The sequence below is a fragment of the Vicugna pacos genome, chromosome 17 (assembly GCF_048564905.1).
Source record: "Vicugna pacos chromosome 17, VicPac4, whole genome shotgun sequence".
NCBI lineage: Eukaryota > Metazoa > Chordata > Mammalia > Artiodactyla > Camelidae > Vicugna > Vicugna pacos.
The window spans coordinates 45,712,418-45,730,689 of record NC_133003.1 but is presented as its reverse complement, the minus strand read 5'-3'; the positions used below and the strand labels follow the sequence as shown (position 1 = coordinate 45,730,689).

Here is an 18,272-nt window from a genome sequence, read left to right as displayed (position 1 = left end):
ACTGAGGCACAGCAGTTCAGTCGACAGTGAAGGGATCACGTGGACGGCACCTTCTGGAAGACCTTGCCTTCCTTTGCCTTTTCCAAGTTACGTCCCTCGTCTTAAGTCAGCACTGAGCCCTCGACCCCTTTTTTATCCTCACAAACATCCTAGCACTTCTTCTGGTCCCTTTATGGATGGCTCTGCTGCAGAAAGGTCAGTTTGACACTTCTTGTCCTCTGATGTAGGCACACGGAAACGGTTTTCTGTCTATAACTCTCTAGGTCTAGGTTCCCTGTAATGACAGGAGAACCAGCAGATCAGGGCCTGTAATTTAAAAGCCTGCTCGGGGGGATGGTGACGGATTTACTGTACTATCAGCACTGAACCACTCAGCTCAGACTGGGAAACAACCTCCATGGGAAAGGTCTCCTGGATCAATGAATCTACGAGGCTTATTGTCATGGATCTGGGGACTTTGAAAACAGCTCCTGCTCTTGTCACTACACGTTTCCCTGGGACAGGGATCCCATGAGAACTTTTAGGAGGTGACAGTTGTGAAAACACTCTCTTTGGTAAGTGGTAAGTCCAAGAAAAAAAAGGAAAAACAAAGGTGCACGTGGAGGAGACATCTGACCCAGACTGCAGGCAGCGGCTATTCCTGAGACGTGACCAGGTGCCCACACACAGTGTGATCGTCACCTCCTGGGCTCCAAAAAGCTGGCCTGCTCCCTGGCCAGCTTTCCCCTTCACATAGTCCACACGCTGCGTCCAGGGAGGGCTATGATCTTGTTAGAGCAGGCACACCAGTCACCGTGAAAGGGAGGGGTCTGTGATGAGAGGACACCGGATGCTCGCCGGGTTTTCCATCTGCAACATCTCTCAGCACCAGCAACTCACCAGCAAACTGTAGAAGAACTCGTGGACGAAGAGCCCCAAGGCACAGATCAGCAGATAGAGCAAGTGGTACAGGAACTCCACGTCCAGGACCATGGCTCGGTAGCCTCTGGTGAATGTTCCACAGTTGCCCACAAAGCTCATCAGAAAGATGATCTTGTTGCAGACCTGAGAACAAGGACAGCCAGTCAGACAAGCACGGACACTGCCAAACTTCAGACTCTCTGTGGGAGCTCAGGGCGATGGACACTCAGATGTCTCTCCATGCCCGAGCCCCAGTGAAAGCCTCCTGTTGCACCAAATGCCCACTGAACGTGCCAAGAATTGTTTTGCGGACCTAAGTCATTTCATTCCTCTGCTTTTCAGGCACGTTACCAGTTAATGTGACAGCCAGAGAACTTCGTGTGCAACAGTAATCAAGTGGCGTTTGTAGATGACTAAAACAAAATAAACACATACTGAAATGATTATTTTCAAGATGAGAGATGAATCATTTCTAACATTCTTACATGAGTTAGTCAAATACAGAAGTCACCTCAATCCTTGAACCCTGTGCTCAGCACGATTAAGAGTATTTTCTGAATTTCTTGCCTTCCCTTGCTCCAAATTTCCCAGGGAAAATGATAAGTTTCTTAGGGGTGGGGAATAAGGGACCTCAGGATGAGATCTGCTCCCCTGCCCCTTCCTTCTGGGAATGACTTCTAACTTTCCTTGGGGGATCCATCCCTGCCCACGTGTCGGTCCTTGGGGGCTCCACCCTGGCCAATCAGAATGTTGTATTTCCCTGGCAACAATGTTTGGTTCAGGGATAGGCACGTGACCAAATGGCGCCAATGACACCCATTGAGATCTTTCCTGGGGCTGCAGCATAAGACAATTTTATTTTCTCCCCTGACCTTGAACCTGAGAGAAAGTGAGCTGTGAAGCTGCCAGCATCCATCCTGTGGTCACATGGAGCCCTAGGGTACCACTGGTGCAGAGCCAAAAGAGACACGGAGCCCTGATGCCACTCTCTGGACCCCTGGATTCAGCTATACCTGAAGCTGGGCCCTTCATTCTCAGTCATGTGAACCAACACATCTTGTTTAAACTGGGTTAGGTTTTATAACCCTCTGCAACTGAAGGCTGATCTACTGTATAACATAGTCGCACCTTTGATAGAAACCCCACGCTGAGAAGTCTGTTTCTAGCAATGTGCTGATAGGAAAGAAAAAAAAAAACAACCCTGAATCAGGAGAGAGCTGGAGATGAGACTCTTCAGCTGCACTTGGTAACCCCAGCTCCCGCTACCCTGGCAAACCAGGCCACAGGTGCCAGGGAAACCTGCCAGCTAATCTGGTGGGTCAGGGTAAGCGAGCTTCTGGGCAGTCAGATAAGTGAGGGAGCCAACACCCACGGGGAAGGTTCGCCGTATCAGACGGGCTCAACTTTCAATCCACCCGTTCTTTTTTTTCCCCCTGATATTCTAACCTTTGCCAGCGTTGGCTCTTTCAGAGGGTGAGAAAGCATCAGCGACTCTCAATGAACTGTGCTGCTGGGGTTTCAGAGCGAGGGAAAAAAAAAAAAAGAAAGAAAGAAAAGGCCAAGCTTTCGGTGACATTCTAGGATCTCCAATGCGCCCAGGCAGCTGCGGTCTTCACAACATAGCAGTCTGCTTCATGTGACTGCGCTCTCCCCTTTAACGTCTGCCCGACATCTCTCCACTGCATCGCACGGTCTTAGTCTGCTGTGCCCACTTCCCGTGGACCCGGCTTGGCTGGCCTCAGATCTGGCTTTCGGTCCCGGCTCTCCTCTGCCCTGAGCACCGAACCCCAGCCCTGAGCATCCTTTGTAGCCCCCTCACCGAGCTTGGTTTCTGGGACCCCTCCGTGTGCGGCCTCACCAGCTCTTCCAAGGCTCCTCTTCTGTGTGTCCAGAGCTGCTCTTTCTCCCACATGCTTCATGTGGGTGCGGAACATTTTTTTATTCCCTCCAAATGATAACTTATTATTTATTGTTTCAGCTTTTATCCCCCTCATGTTATTATAAATGGTAATTAATTATCCAAATGGAGTCTTTCCCTAACCAATTTATGTTAAAGAATTGAGAACCGTGGAATGACCAAAGGCCAGAGAAAACAGAAGAATGTGACAGCCCTAGGAGATAGTCTCTGAAATGTTGGGCATTTTTTTGTTCCCTTTTGTTTCTTTGTTCCTTCTGTGTTTCTTTCTTAAACAGTTTCCTCTCACTGCAGGTGGTGCCTGCATTCCCTCCTTCAAAGCGGACGTGTCTCGGCCACTTGGGTCATGCGTTTCTAAGCACACGGCCGAACATTAATAGCTCGACTTGTCACCGCCAGCCCAGTAAGTCAACAGCTGAGGTGTATTTTCACCCTGAAAACCAGGTCTTGCATGACTGTGTTGTGGCTGGCTGCACCCCTCTCCGCCCAGTCTCCTGCACTGTTCTCCAGAGGCACACATGCCTCCTTTACCACCCAATCCAGACAGTAGTACCTTCCTTGCCTGGAGAAAGGGACTCAGACCAAGTCCTCCATTGCTTTCAGGTGTAAGGCTCGGCCCCTACACCTGTCACCTGCCACTACTTTTGAAGCTCTGGTATCTGTACCATCCTTCTACACTATGACCAAGAAGCAGGCTTGTCACATGTCATCAAAAGGTCTGCTAGGGGCCCTAACTGGTCCCCTGGGCCCCCATCCCTCCCACCTGAATCTGTGTAACACGCCATTACCAAGTGAATTTTCTCAAGAATATTTCTTCGTATACACCATTTCTTTGCTCAAAAATCTTGAGTCATTTCCCATTACTGGGAATAGAGTTTCTCAGCCTGTGTTCTATGCAACACTGATTCCAAGTGATACTTTACAAAAGCTCTAGGCAACTTAAGTTTGGGAAATATGAATACCTAGTTTTCCTTTCTTGGAGATTCATAACCTGTATCAGCATGTTAATGTCTCAGGAATCCTGGGGTTAAAAAAATTCCTTTCGTTTTGTTTAACCCAGCATTTCCCACATTGATTTGACCCAGGAACTCCCTTTTCACTTAAGATTTATCAACTTGGAATGCTTTGGAGAAGCTGACCTGGAGGCTGAAACCCAGTGTGGAATCCTAAAATTCAGGGGCCCCAGGACTTGTCGTGGACCCGGCCCTACAAGTCACTACACGAACCACACAGGAGGTGAAACGCAGCTGGTGACTGTCCCTTGCGCATGTCCTGGCATGGCTCATTGCTCTGGCCCATGGGGGCTTCCTGGCTCGATTTTTTCCATTCTTTAAGACAGAACCTAAACCCTGCCTCCTCCCCTTAAGCTTGTCATCTTGAAGTGGTCTCCTCTCCCCTAATGCCCTTGCCATCTGAATACCCATCTGGGGACATTTATTATTGCACGAAATCACTATGGTCACCTTGCTTTGCAACATCACTTCCATTTTTGTACAGTGCTCTTAGCTTCCTGATATGCTCAGGGCAGAATTTCTGGAAGGCAGTTTTAGACCCCCACAGCGCCTCCTGTGTCCACAGTTGTTCCCTCCTTTCACCAGGAAACCTCTCCAACTTCACGGTCATCTATCAGCTGCCTCCACTTCTGTGGAGTCTGCAGACGCAGCTGGCACCCACCCTTGGACGGCAGTGCAGTCGCGTGTTCACACGTCACTGCCGACTCGTGCAGGCCGCTCTCCCCGCTTCTCCTCCCACCTCTCCACCTGCTCCCCCTCTGTGACCAGCTCCTCTTCCCTCTCCCCACTCTTCTCTGTGGTCCTCTCCACAAGTGGGTGCCGTGGTAACACGTGCTCATTCCACTTGCTGGCTAAAACATCCTGTCCGAGCACACTTTGAACCTGATGAGCAAAACCGACCCAAGTCTTAACTTCCTTCCTGGCCCTGCCTAATTCCGAATATTGCCTGAAAATGAGACTGTTGATGCCTGGATAAAGCGTTCAGAGGGGCACGGCACGGTGAGGAGGTGAAGAGGGAGACGGCCAGCTGCGGCTTTCCTGCTCCTGCTCCTTTAACAGTTGACCCAGACGGCATTTTCCTGCACTGAAAGCACAGGCCCAGATTGTTGGGAGGATGGGAGGCATTCCTCTTTGCGTGTCCACAGAAGAGTGGCTGGGGAGGCACGCACACTTACGTTGAAAGCTCCCAGAAGAAACAACGTGGGCTGTAACCCGACGGAAAATATCAAGCGGAGAATTGTGGAAGCGATTAGGGCCCGGATGCCGTGGGGCTTGGGGAGGGCAATGACGATGGCCAGAGATATCAGCATGGCTGTCCACAGCAGTCCCGACCAGTGCGGCTCCAGCGTTCCTGGAAAGACAAGGCGGGGCTCTCACAGAACAGGGCTTCGACCGAGGACAGGTTCAGACCAACCCGCGTTAAGGGGTACCTTCTTTAACCACCTCTCTGGCCTGAGTGGTCCCAACCCTCACCTCCGGTTCTCTGCCCCAGACGTAACCAGTCACATCCATGTTTTCTTACCTCCAACACTTGCTCCTCCTACCCAGCAAATTCTCCCTTTCCTGTTCATCTCAGGTCTTACCTTAGAGTCATCTCTTCCTCCTCCCAAAACACGCCTGATGCTCCTTCCTTCTCTGATTCTTGGTACCCCGGTCATCCTTATCAGACACTGTTTTCTGGTGGTCAGTGCCTCCCTCCCCAAGCCCCACTCCCACTAGGCTCCAAGCTCCCCGAGGGAAGCGCCTGCCCCCAGGAGGCAGCCATCAAATGAGTTTGTTCAATAAACAAAACTCGTACATGGGTCACACTTCACTCTCAAGGAAGGCATACTGGAAGACCAAACTTCTCCTTTCTATTAAAAGGATGCAGAGGAAAATTGCAGGTCCCCTGCCTGAATCAGATTTCTTCAAGGGAAGAAGGAAGGCGACTTCCGTATCATTAGCATCATCCTACAATTAGATTATCCTTGTAGTCAAAGAGCTTATACCAGTTTTTGTCATCTCTCGCTATTGCAAGTTCTATTTAGGGTGTCCCACGAGACGGCTTGGTTATATAACACGAGCCAACATGGCTAAAAATAAGGTTCTGTAAAACACTCATTAAAAAAAAAAACACCCCTATTTCAAATGCTGTCACATTTTGAGTTTCCTTCAGATGTAAACAAGCACCAGTCCACGATTAAGGCCACTTACATAAAGGAGTTTCACTTCTCCAGGACGGCTGGCATCGCAGCGTCGCCCAGGGAAGAGACACCCTTGCCGGTTACAGCTCTTCCACGAGCCCGCGGGCCGCCCTGGTTCACTTCGTCCACACCTGCCGAGACTCACTTTCTCTCTGAAAACTGACCCCCTAGCCCCAGCCACTCACCTCCTCCCCCCCTTGATATCCTTCAGAGGGAACACCCGATTAAGAACGGGCCCAAAGAGGCACAGGCTTTTCTGAAATTCAGGAAGAAGTAGCTACAGAGACAGAGGCGGCCCTTCCCGTGCATTTAACAGTTGTGCGATACTGTGCCAAGGCCTTTACGTTGATTATCACTTACTTAATCCTCTGGCCACCCTAGGAGGCTGCTATTATCATCTGCTTTCTACTCCAGAGGAAACGGACTCTTGGGTTATGCATCTTGCCAAGGTGACCCAGCACACGGCTTTTATATATGCCCCCGAAGCAGACAGTCCTTGACTATCATTTATTAAAAAAATCCATTCATTTTAAGTGTCTGATGACTTTTGGCAGTTTATACAGTCACATAACCACATGTAACTGCCAACACAATCAAGATATAAACATTTTTATCACACAAAAGGTCTCCCCGGGCCCTTAGCACTGGATGCCTGGCCCCATCTCCACTCCCATCACAACGACAGATCTGCTTTCTATCCCTGGAGCTTTGCATCTTCCAGAATTTCATAAAAAGTGGAGAAAACTAATCTTATTTCTAAGTAGGTAGTCTTCTTAATTCTTTCGCTCAGCAAAAGGTTTAACTCATTCAGGGTATTGTATCTATTAATATTTTATTCTCTCTATTGGCTGAGTAGGATTCGATCATGTGGATAATACCGCCATTTATTTATCCACCCAACAAGTAATGGTTATTTGGGTCGTTTCCAGTTTGGAGTTACTACGAATAATGCTACTGGGAATGTTCAAGCATACATCTGGGAGTGGGTGTATGTTTTCATTTCTCTTGGACAAATACATGGAAGTAGACTTTTGGACACTGAGCGGACTTGAGAAGACCTAACCATACAGTTCTCCAAAATGATGGTTCCATTCTCCCTTCCCATCAGCAATACGTGTGAGTTCCATTCGCTCCACATCATCGCCAGTATTCAGGAATGTCAGTTGGTGCGATTGCAGCCGTTCGAGCAGGTTTCTAGTGGGGCGCCACTGTGGTTTTCATTTGCCCTTCTCTGATAACTACTGATGTTGAATATCTTTGAGTATCTTTTTATGTGCTTACTGGCCATTCATATATCTTTTTTTGGTAGAAAGTATCTGATCAAATCTTTTGCCCATTGTTTTAATTGGGTAGCTTTTTATTACTGAGTTGTAAGAGTTCTTTGTATATTCTAAGCCTTTTGTCTGATACACGTTTTGTAAATATTTTCTTCTAGCCTGTGGCTTGCCTTTCACTTTCTTAAGTGCTTAATCATCATCTTAAACTGCCTTTTAAGATCTCAGAATAATAATCGTGGCCAGCACAATGCATGTGCCCGAGTCCTGAAGGGGACAATGTAAAAACCTGCTGCCTTCCCATCGTAAAAGCAGAGCTAAAAATTCATGCTAGGTTCCAAAGAAACAACTATTGAAAGATCTCTTTGAGACACAACTGGCGAGACCTGCATATGGACAGGCTGTTACAGGACTTCCTGTTAGTTTTTGTTAGACATGATAATGGTATGGTGATTTTACATATTTTAAAATATTCTCAGAAGTTAGGGACAGCCCAGTGAAATATTTATGGATGAAACAACTTGCCTAGACTTCTTTAAACTTTTGCAGAAAATACCACAGAAATACAAATGCAACAAAACTGGCAAAACGCTGATAATTGCTAAAGCTGGGCTGATGGGTGTATGGCAGTGTATTATACTGTTCTTTCTACTGGTGTGTATACTTGAAAATTTCAACAGTAAGAAAGTTTTAAAAGTAGTACTTCATTTGCCTTAATTACCATGGCATGCTTACAAATTCAGTAAGAAATCTGAAGCTGCCTAATTTTCATACTTTTCAAAGACTGTGTGACTCGTCAGTTCTGAGATAAAGGGAGAGAACCATACTTCTGAAAAGGAGCTTTTAAGGCCACAGTGTCCTTGGCAGCTGCCAGCCTTCCAAGTCAAAGAGCCACATCAGCACCCTTTGCAAGGTCATTACACACCTGCAAGAGGGACACTGGGTATCCTGGTTTTAGGATCCAACAAGAACAAATATTGATCTCAAACTAACACTTTCAGGGAGCCAACCAGATCTCATTTCGAGGAAGGACTAATCCAGCCTTCCTCTTGAAGATGGTGAACAGTGAGTATAGAAGATGCCACCAACACATCTTCAAAAGAAAAAGAAAAAAAAAATCCCTCTGAGTGAGCTGATATGTCTGAGGTGGTATCAGTCACCATATAACGAAAAGGGCTTCCTTAGGTCAGATCATCCTCCTTTTCTCCGAGGACATGTAATTACGCTTTCTGTTCAGTCCATCAGTATGAAGTTCTAAAGCCCACAAGGCCAAAACAGGGAGCCTGGACTTGCACGGATCAGCCAGAGTCGATGCCACCTTGAGAGCCATCACTGTCAAGTTGGAAGGACCTTTAACAATCACCTCACACAGGACGTATGGGCAGGAACGTGCACAGGTAGGAAAGAGGATGCTCCAGAGATCCTGATTGGGTCAGTGACTATCTCCCCCTGACCTCTTCAGAAATTTCCAAATCCACACCTAGGTATCAGAACTTCTGGCTCGATTTAAGCACCTCGTAATGGAGAAGATAAGGCGGACTGACTGAAGTGGCTTGCCCCGAGTCACACAGCAGATGAGTGGCTGAGCCAGGCCCGGACACCAAGTCCAGACTCGGTAAGTCTAGCTCTTCCACTGGATGAGGCTCATCACTGGAGGTGACCGGAGCTGTCAACAAACTGTCCCCAGACACTGGCCTCCAAACTGCCACGAGTGACCAGTGAAGAAAATGGTCAAGGTATGTAACAAAAATCCATTTTAAATGTCTTTTAAAGAAGTGGAGGGTAAATGAAAACAGATCCAAAGTAACAACTGAAGAGAATCTGCTATGATGGGTGTGACAACTTCCCAGAGGCGAAAGGAGGCCTGGGCTCGGTAACCTCTGCCTGAGCTCCTGGCCGAGCGCGTCACACGCGACTCTGCTGACTGGCAGCCCGGCCCAGACAGACATCCTCCCCGAGGACACCCTGCAGCTCCGAGGACCTGCCCAACTTTGTAGACAGGGACACCTATGATTCCTGACACTGCATTTCAAAGGAAAACCTCCTTGGGCTCGTGTTTACGTAGTGCTTTGGGGAGGGGGGAGCCATTCAAGTGGAGCCTTCAACACAGCTGAAGGCTAAACAGAAAAGAATAGCTCCTCAAATGAAGAAGTTAGACACATCATAGGACACATCGTCACACTCAAACAGGATCTCGCATTTACTTCGATCACGCTTACACATCTGCATTATTAAACTCGAGAGCTGAGCCCAGAACTTCCTCCCGCACTGTTCTTGTGTCTTCCTTCTGGGCTCTGTGTCTCAGTGTGTTTCACACAAGGTGGCTCCAGGCAGGTTGTGGCAGATACATGGGAGGTGATCTGCCAAAAAGCTCTGGTGAAAATTTAGCTGAAAAGCAGACCTCCCAGGAGGCTGCAGCAGGTGTCAAAAAACTGGGCCGTGGACGTTTAATAGAAGAGCTTCTGTTGTGGCCCCCAGAACCCCACAGGTGTGAAGGCCTCCAGAAAGCTGTTAAGCAAACCGAGGAGCTCCAAACAGAAAAATGCCTCTCCTGGATGGGTTGCCTGTTCCCAGCAAAATATGTGGAACATGCATACAGATGCCTGGAAGGAGTGCTGGGCTGGTGGGGGGCCGGGGGGGAAGTCCATAAAGACCACAGACAGCATGTTTTTCTATGTGAATGATGGCATGTAACTCTTCATAAACTAAACAGCCAGGGACATCCAGTCTGCAGTCATTCAAACCCTGCCTCCATGCACCTCTTGCCAAAAAAAAAAAAAAAAGAATTAAATTCCAGGGATTTCTTACAAATTCTTTGGTCTGAAATCAATTCCTCAAGTATGGCGTGGGAAACAAAATCTACTGGACCGAGCATCAAAGTATCCATGCTCTAGGGTTAGCTCGGCTGCTAATGGCTGTGTGACTTTGGCTCAGTCTCTCAACCTCTTTGAGACACACTTTCCCAATGTAGAAAACACGGAGGCTGACCAAGATGATCTCTGTCTATAGCTTCTTCTCTTTCTTTCCTGGTAAGATAATATAAATTGTGTGTCTGTATTTAATTAAGTTAGATTTCAAAGGAAACCCATGGTAAAAGCTCATCTTGTCTGAAAACAGGTAAATTGCACCAACATTTTCAGAGATCACTTAGGCTGTAAGTCACAGCCTTCCTACTGCTTCTGGTAGTTCCCTTGAAATGAAAGATAGGGCAGTACCTCCTCGGACTCCTTTAAATGGGTAGAAGAAGGCCACCAGCAGGTTCATCAGGACGGCCAGGTTAAAGGAGATGCTGCTCCAGAAAGACATGTTGCGGGCGCACCAGTACAGGACGGGCTGGGCTGCGGAGACAAAGTCGGAGCCGTGTGAGGTTCCAGACCGCAAGTCAGGACGCTGGGAACTCCACACCACCCTCCCTCCCGCTCTGCCCCTCAAAGTCCACTTTTGTTCCCAGTTTTTTTTTTTTTTTTTTTACTGCTAGAGGAAAAACGATCATTTGTTTTGAAGCTGACTCATAGGCTCTTAATGACATGAGATTGGTTTATTTCTGTTTGGAGTCCTTACTGGAACAGAGGATGTATTTGGGGACAAGGAAGAGGAGAAAGGGGAAAAGTTGGAGCATCTAAAAACCCTGCCTGCCCCTGTCAACACCATCAGCTCTGGAATCTGGGGGTTACCCAGAGTTCACGTGCTGTGTCCTCAGTTCCCCCCAGAGTTCTGGGACCAGAGGAGATGCCCAAGCAGACCCGAGAACTCAATGAGCCTTTTAGAAGTGTGGGCCACTGGCAGGGGGTGACACACAGCATTCAGAGTTGGCGCAGCTGGCCCCAGACTAGGAATGCTATACTTCCATATACCTCCCTTGCGCAAAATTCTATACCAACTCGCTGGTGCTGACAAGCAAGACAACGATCCCTGTCCTGACATGGAGTCACCTGCCGTTTTCCTGAAGTCTGGTCAGGACTTTTGAGGGGCAGAGCATCTAGGAGCCAGAGCCGCAGCCTGGATGGTCAGCAGCAGCTACAGTGGAGAAGTGGCACCAAAGCCATCGCAAAGGGCCAGCGACCCTTTTGGTGAGGCCACGCAGGCTGCACCCTCAGCATGAGGACAGTAAGTCGGGGACCACACTGTGTGCGCAGGTCCTTCCTGTTCCTCTGAATTCTTCAGTGGTGCCTTACACTTAGGATGATGCTCAGAAACAGACACGGCAGGAATAACTTCCATCTCCACGCCAGAGGCAAAGTTTCCAAAAGAGAGTCTCACTCAGCGTTATCCTCCTCCAAAGGGAAGCGTGGAGTATGTGAAAATGGGTCTCCAGTGTGTATTTCCCCTTCCCAGTGAAGTCATCATTTAACTTCAGGGCAGCAAGCCAATGACAGACCCAGTGAGTCTATAACGATGCCTATAGAGGTAGCCAAGCCTTTGGATGCTTCAATCCAAAGTCAAGTTATGGCACAATTCAACAAAGCCCCAGATAACTGAATAATTGCTCATTTCATGTTTGCACTTGGCAACAGGCCATGTTTCCAAACCGTAGGGCTTTGGAGCTGTAAACATGATCACTTTATCAGTGAGGGAAACCGAGGCCCCGCAGAGGATAGAAGCCGTGGAGATCTCATCACCCGGGTCAGAGACCCTCTGGGGGAGTGACAGGGACAAAGTTAAGTGGCTCATGTCACCATTTAATAGAGGAGCCGAACAGGAATCAGTCAAACTATAGTTAATGACTGGCTTTCTTATAGAGTAAGTTTAAGATGAGAAACCACCCATTCTGGCAACAATAGCGATTGGTGTTTCTGCTGGGACTGGAGCGCATTTCTGATCTGAGTATGAAAACTCCAGAGAGGACAGAGGAGACAGACGGCAGAAAGGGCAAAGGGCTGAGAGCTGCTGCAGCTGAGTGATGGGTACATCACTCTCACAGTAAGGTGTGTACAAAGAGCTCATAAGAAGAAGTTCAAAGGAAAAAAGGCAGGAAATGGCGAAGCTCAGCGATGCTTCGGTAAGTCAGGATTCTCTTCGGGGGCAGGGGGGCAGCTCTCTACATCAAGTGTGACTGGAGCCACTGTATGAAGCTTTAATATAACTGTAATGAATGGTCTTCAACTACAGCATGCAGTTCACAAATCTTTTTGTAAAGCTAACGCTGCACTGAAATTGTAGTGTCATTCTGAGTATGAACCAACATCCAGCCTTTCAAATCAACTGGGTATCTAGGCAGGTGCAAGAAGACAGGGTACCATGAGCGCAGATGGGCAGGGCAATTTAAGTATCTGCACCCAGCGCGTCTCTTGGTAACCCTCTTCCCTAATTTTTTTTTTTAAAACGGACCTACCTGGGGCTTGCTTGAGGACCTGGGCTCCACATGCATCCAGCAACAGAATTTCCCACTGTATTCTGCTGAGCGTGATAACCAGGAGGGTAAACCGCCAGTAACGCAGTGTCTGCATATGCAACTCTAACTCAGTTTCTCTTCACCATCTTCCAGTTTTCTAAGCCCAGAGTTTTCACTTTGCTGGGCTAGGATCTTCAGGGGAAGATGTCAGAGAGGCACAGTGGAGAGAGGATCTGGACACACAGAAGGGTGTATGTGCACGTTGTGTGTGTATGTGTGTACGTGTATAAGGTGTGAGTAGAGCAAGGAAGAGGTCTTCTGGAGAGCACAGGAGCTGAATATCTTAACACTCGCAGAAGCAAATATTAAGAGCGTGAATCTCCGACAGACCTCAGTGTGTATCTGAGCCCAAGCTACAGATTCACCAAAGCACAGATGATTCTCTGCGAGACTTGCAGGAAATAACACAGCTTCATGCATAAACCAGAGAAATCTTTTCTGCAGATGTATTAGAAGAGAAAGAGACTACTTAGAGGGCAAAATGTGTTTCATTTTAATTACACTTCTAATGGGTACATTTCTCCCTACCCTAAATATGCAAATCATGTTTAATTCAGTTAGTACTTTCAATTTTTCTCTTACCAGCAGAAAGCTTTGAAGCCAATTAACATCTTTCAGTTGACAACTATAGCTGTGTTTAAGTTTCTCTGAAACAAAAACTGTTTTTGAAACAGAGACAGGTCAAATAAGAGAAAGTATTAGCCACAAGGCAACGTCAACCTTGGAACGATGAGATGACCATTCTGCAGTCAACCAATCGATCGATCAGGCTGTCGTAATTCCCCACTTCACAGGTGAGGGCCTAGGAGAGGCTAAGTCATCTGCACGGGGCCACAGAGCTGGCGGGCGGGCAGAAGCAGAATGGAACTCAGATCCCCTACCTCTTGGGGCTGAGATCTTACGACACCAGACTGAAGACAACGGCTCAGAAAGAGGGATGACAAGGTATCTCACCTCAGCACCAAAGGTGAAAAGCTTTCTGTCAATTCGTAAGCCCTTCGAAGAACCTACTTTTTATATGTATATATATATCTCTCTCAAATATATCTCATATATACATGAGAACACAAATCTGAGAAAAAGAATAGATTTGACCAGTCTTAGGACTTAGTAGACTCATACACTGGTAAGGGTGAAATCACAGTTTTAGTAACTACTATGGAAGCTTGGAGACATGAATTTACGATTATCCCTTCAAGCTGGAATCATGGACTATCTCAGTGAAGAGCAAAATCAACAAATAAGAGGAAGTAAGTTCTCTTCTATTCAACATAAGGGCTGAAAATACAAGAGTACACAATGGATGGGGGTCTATGTCTACCTTTTTTGGTACCTTTTTTCTTACTGCACAAACGTGGTGCTGTGTAGATGTTCAACGTTACTCATGACGGCTGGGCTGGAGGAGCTCAGGTGGGAGTCCACAGTGGGCTCCGAGGACACTGATAGCGGGGAAACCTGTCTGCTATGTCTTCTGAGGTCCATACCAAGGAAGACAAGTGTGCTAGAGGCGGACAGTGTCTGCCAGACACCAAGCATGGGGCTGAGTGAGGAATGGGTTGCTTCAGCAAAACATTTTTTAATGTTTAAAGTGCTGGGCGATGAGGTGCCCCTTAGAGACGAGAGAGGATGGAGTGGGGGAGGGGCAAGAGCAGCACCTGCTGGCCAACCTGCTTGCACAACCCCCTCCACCACGAACCTGACCGAATCTAGGTGTGCAGGGAGGGAGGGAGGGAGGGAGCGATGAAGTGGGAGCAACAGGCAGTAAAGGAGGCTGGTCTGCTCCGGCTCAGGCTGGTGCGGGAACCAGAGGACAAAAGCTCCCAGAAACTGACCTCCAACCCAGCGTCCCCTCCCGCGGCCCCGCCCTGCCACAAGAGCCCAGTCATCACCACTGTAGCTGGAATCCAGGGCTTCCAATTAAAAACCCGTCTCCTGACTAGCAGACAGGAATAAAGCACCATCCTTCCTAAGTTGGTCACAACAGTTGGTGCCGAGCATACGGTCGGTACTGAAGGATCACATTAAACCCTCATGAAAACCAGGAGTGGAGAAGCCCTCGGGGACAGCCCTATAAAAGTGTTTTAGACGAGTAATTTCGACCTGCCTGGCTGGGCTTCGCAAGGGGACTCGCTGATGAGCAACAGCATATCGTATGTGGCAAATGATTCCACTGCCTATAAAATGACACCAGAGTCTAAAATCTGAGCTACCCTATAAAAGGGGGAGACCGGCGTCTTCTGAGCAGGTGTGCTCGTAAACGAGCACTCAAGGGGGCTGGATTTCCTGCTCAAGTGCATCATCCTGCGAGCTCCAGGCCTGCCTGCTCTTCATTCCTTTTATTTTCTACCTCAAGATAACCAAAAAAGGCATTCTGAGCCGTCCCTGGGGCTCTCCAATCAGATCAGGTCAAAGGCTGCTGGAAGGGAGCCTTCAGATGCCTGAGGCTGGAGCTCATTTTCAGGTTCATCCTTGAAGGTGCCCAGGTCTTCCTGGTGCTCAGAGGGGACAAGAACCCTACTGCCCCAGCTCTGCTCCTACTCGGAGGTCCTCGCACCCATCATCCAGGTCCATGCAACCCCAGAACCATGTCTCTCTGGAGCATCGTGGAGGCGTCGCGGACCCACCTCTCAGCTTCTTCTGCCAGTTCATCTCGTTGAAGAGGTCCTCGGACCGCAGGAAGAAGTCGTTGATCTTGCTGCCTTGCTCGTCCCTCTCGGTAGTGTAGTATATTCGGAGTTTTGACTCCTTGGTTAGGAATTCACATATACTGGGCACGGGGAACACGATCTGCTCCATGGTTCGGTCTAATCTGACAATCTAGGGTGAAGACATGGATGAGGTTAAATAGTTATCTTCAAAAACCCTTTACTCAGGCTCTCTGCAGCAGCCATGGGCTCAGTGTTCAAGACCAGGGCTAGTAACAGGTCTGCTCTGAGGTCTTCTCTGATTACCTAATCCCCAGACTGGGCTGTGTCTCCTACAGCTCCACAGAACACAGTTTTGGTAAGTCTATAAGATTATTTCTCTAACTTCAGACCCATTCGTTTTACTGTGACTACGTTTTATCTGGAACAACTTAAAGTGTGTTTTGTGTACATATTCAGATGAGGCTCTGGGCTGTCCAACAGAACTTTCTGTAATGAGGGAATGGTTCTGTATCTGTGTGGCTGCCTTGTCCAAACGGAGAGTCACTGGTCACCTGTGGCCACTGAGTCCGGGCACGTGTGGCTAGTACAATTTGGATGTAAACAGCCAAATGTGGCTAGTGGCCATCCTATGGGACAGGGCGGCGCTAGGCTGTGGGACAAATCTCACCTAACACCCTGTCTCAGAGCTCAAAACTGGGTTACTTTTACTTGCTAGGAACTTTAAAAGGAGATCTGTGGTTTATTCGGTTGCAGCGACCTCCTACTTCTGACTTGTCGTAGCATCAAACACGTACGACGCACGAACCCATCGCCCGCTGGATGCTGTAGCGACAGCTCTCACTGTTCTTTAAATGAGCTTTTCTGGGCCCCGGGGTGGACACCTCACAGGCTTCCTCCGTGCCCTTCCTAGACTGCCTCGATCCCCAGAAAGAGGAGTCTGGTTGAGATCATTCAAATTTTAGGACACTGCACTGAGTCACACTCCTGGGGGGACAGATTTCAAAAGGGGTCCAGGCTGCAGTAGGGAAGGGGCTTGGCCTCTCTCGAGTCTTCCTCCCCAGAGCCTAGAGAAGCCAGGGGAGGCCCAGGGTAATGCCCTCTACTAGAAGACCTGGGCCACATTCTCTCAGCACTGTTCCCAATGCAGCCAGAGAGGTGACTCAGGTCAAGTAATGGGAAACTCTCTTAGAGGTCAGACAGGTTCCCACAGCTCTGCCTCCATAAATTCTGGGAGACTCTGGACCAGTGGTTTCCAAATCAAGGTGAAGCTCAGGTTACGGAAGCTTCCTTATCATACCGACAATGGTTCATAAGCCAACCTCATTTAACTGGAACCGTGGAGCTGGGGTTGGTAACGCTGGTGCACACACAGGCTTAGGGACCAACCCGGTAGCCTTCTGCTGTCAAGAGGAGGCCTGCTTCACAGTCACGTGGGCTTTGGATCAGTCCCTCCTGATATGGAAGGAATGGGATCTGAGAAGTGTGGCTGGGCTCAGGAGGCAATGGAGGAGAAGACAGGAGGCTTCCTGCCAAGAACTAATGACCAGACTCCAGGGCTGCCCAGCCCAAGTCACCAGAGTGAAGGCACCAGGGTCTGCAGGAGCCCCAGGGAGCGACAGTGCTCTCTGGCTCCGCACAGGTCATTCCCTGGGAAACTGGAAGATATAGGCTGCAAGGAACAGGATTTCGGGACACCATGCCTGGCCTCTTCTCTCCATCCTTGAAGATGGACCCATGCCTCTTTTTCAGTAAACTTCCAATTGGAAATCAGAATCCATCTCAGTGCTTCTCCGACCTCTAACGGGCTGGGTGAACTTGCTCACGTCTCTCAGCCTCCTGCTTCAGTCTGCCGCCCTGGGAACCAAGGCTCCTTCTCCCCTGGCGTTCCACACCGTGAACCCCTGAAGCTTGTCTTCTAAGCGCTCCAGAGGACAGAGCTGGCCCTTCCATCACCACTGACCATGGCCATTCTAGTCAGTCACAATAAATCAGGAATATGTGTTCACACACACTGTTATGGTCAAATATAATCAGTGAAATGATGCATTTTATTAGGACAGCCCAAAGACCTGAGACATCGAGCAAGGATATACTCTTAGAAGTCTCCAGCCTGAACATCTCATGGGGCCCCAGGGGTCTTCAGTATCTCTGTTCTGACTCCGATCATGAATTTGTACATTTCCTCCTTAGCCAAACAGAATATACCATCCCTCATTGCCCAGAGCCTGCAGACCTAAGTCTGTGTTCTCCCGGCCCCTAGGAGACAACATAGGTCACATAAAAAGTACCCATGGGCTCTGGGTTACCCTGACCTGGATGGAAATTGCAGCCCCACCACTGATAACTAGATAAGCAACACAACCTCCCTGAGTCCTACTTCGGAGTTTTCCCATCTGCAAGACGGAAACAATCCCACCGGGCTCCCAGAGGATGAGGGCGGTCTGTTATGTGTGTGTCCTGCAAATGCAGATCTGGTCCTATCGCTCGTCTGTGTAAAACTCTAGACAGTGTTGCCAGGGTCAAGTCCAGACTTGGGACGCAGATGGCTGACAGGATGCTGCAGGCTCGGGGCTGCCTACCTGCCTTTCTGACTGTGTGCTGCTCTCCCTTAAGCTCACTCAATTCCAGCTCCCCACTCTCGCCTCCCCCCAGGGCCTCAGCCTGCCATGACTCCCTGTCTCCCAGAGATCCTCCCTCCGGGCTCTGACCGTTCATTCCTGTTTTCCTTAAGGTCTGTGCTGAGGTCTCTCTGTTCAGACCTGACCACCGTAGTCCCTGGCAGGCCCCCTGCTGGACCTCCTCACAACACCTCTGCTTGCCCTCATGGCCTGGTTGGAACTTGTAACGCGTCTTCTCATGTGGACCTGCTCTGTGTCTGCCTCCTTACAAGGCTTTAAGTAGGCCTCAAGACTGTCTCGCCGCATCTTTATAGCTCAGATGAATGACT

At 48.8% G+C, this 18,272-nt stretch overlaps 1 protein-coding gene across 1 annotated transcript in view; it reads right to left on the bottom strand.

Moving 5' to 3' along the window:
• ITPR1 (inositol 1,4,5-trisphosphate receptor type 1) overlaps positions 1-18,272 on the bottom strand; it is a 298,229-nt gene that overhangs the window by 35,366 nt on the left and 244,591 nt on the right. The window contains exons 49-52 of the mRNA XM_072941751.1: positions 15,302-15,494; positions 10,501-10,623; positions 5,004-5,179; positions 880-1,044 (exon numbers count right to left, since the gene is read on the bottom strand). Of these exons, the coding sequence (XP_072797852.1) occupies positions 880-1,044; positions 5,004-5,179; positions 10,501-10,623; positions 15,302-15,494 (657 nt within the window). The remainder of the gene's footprint in view (positions 1-879; positions 1,045-5,003; positions 5,180-10,500; positions 10,624-15,301; positions 15,495-18,272) is intronic.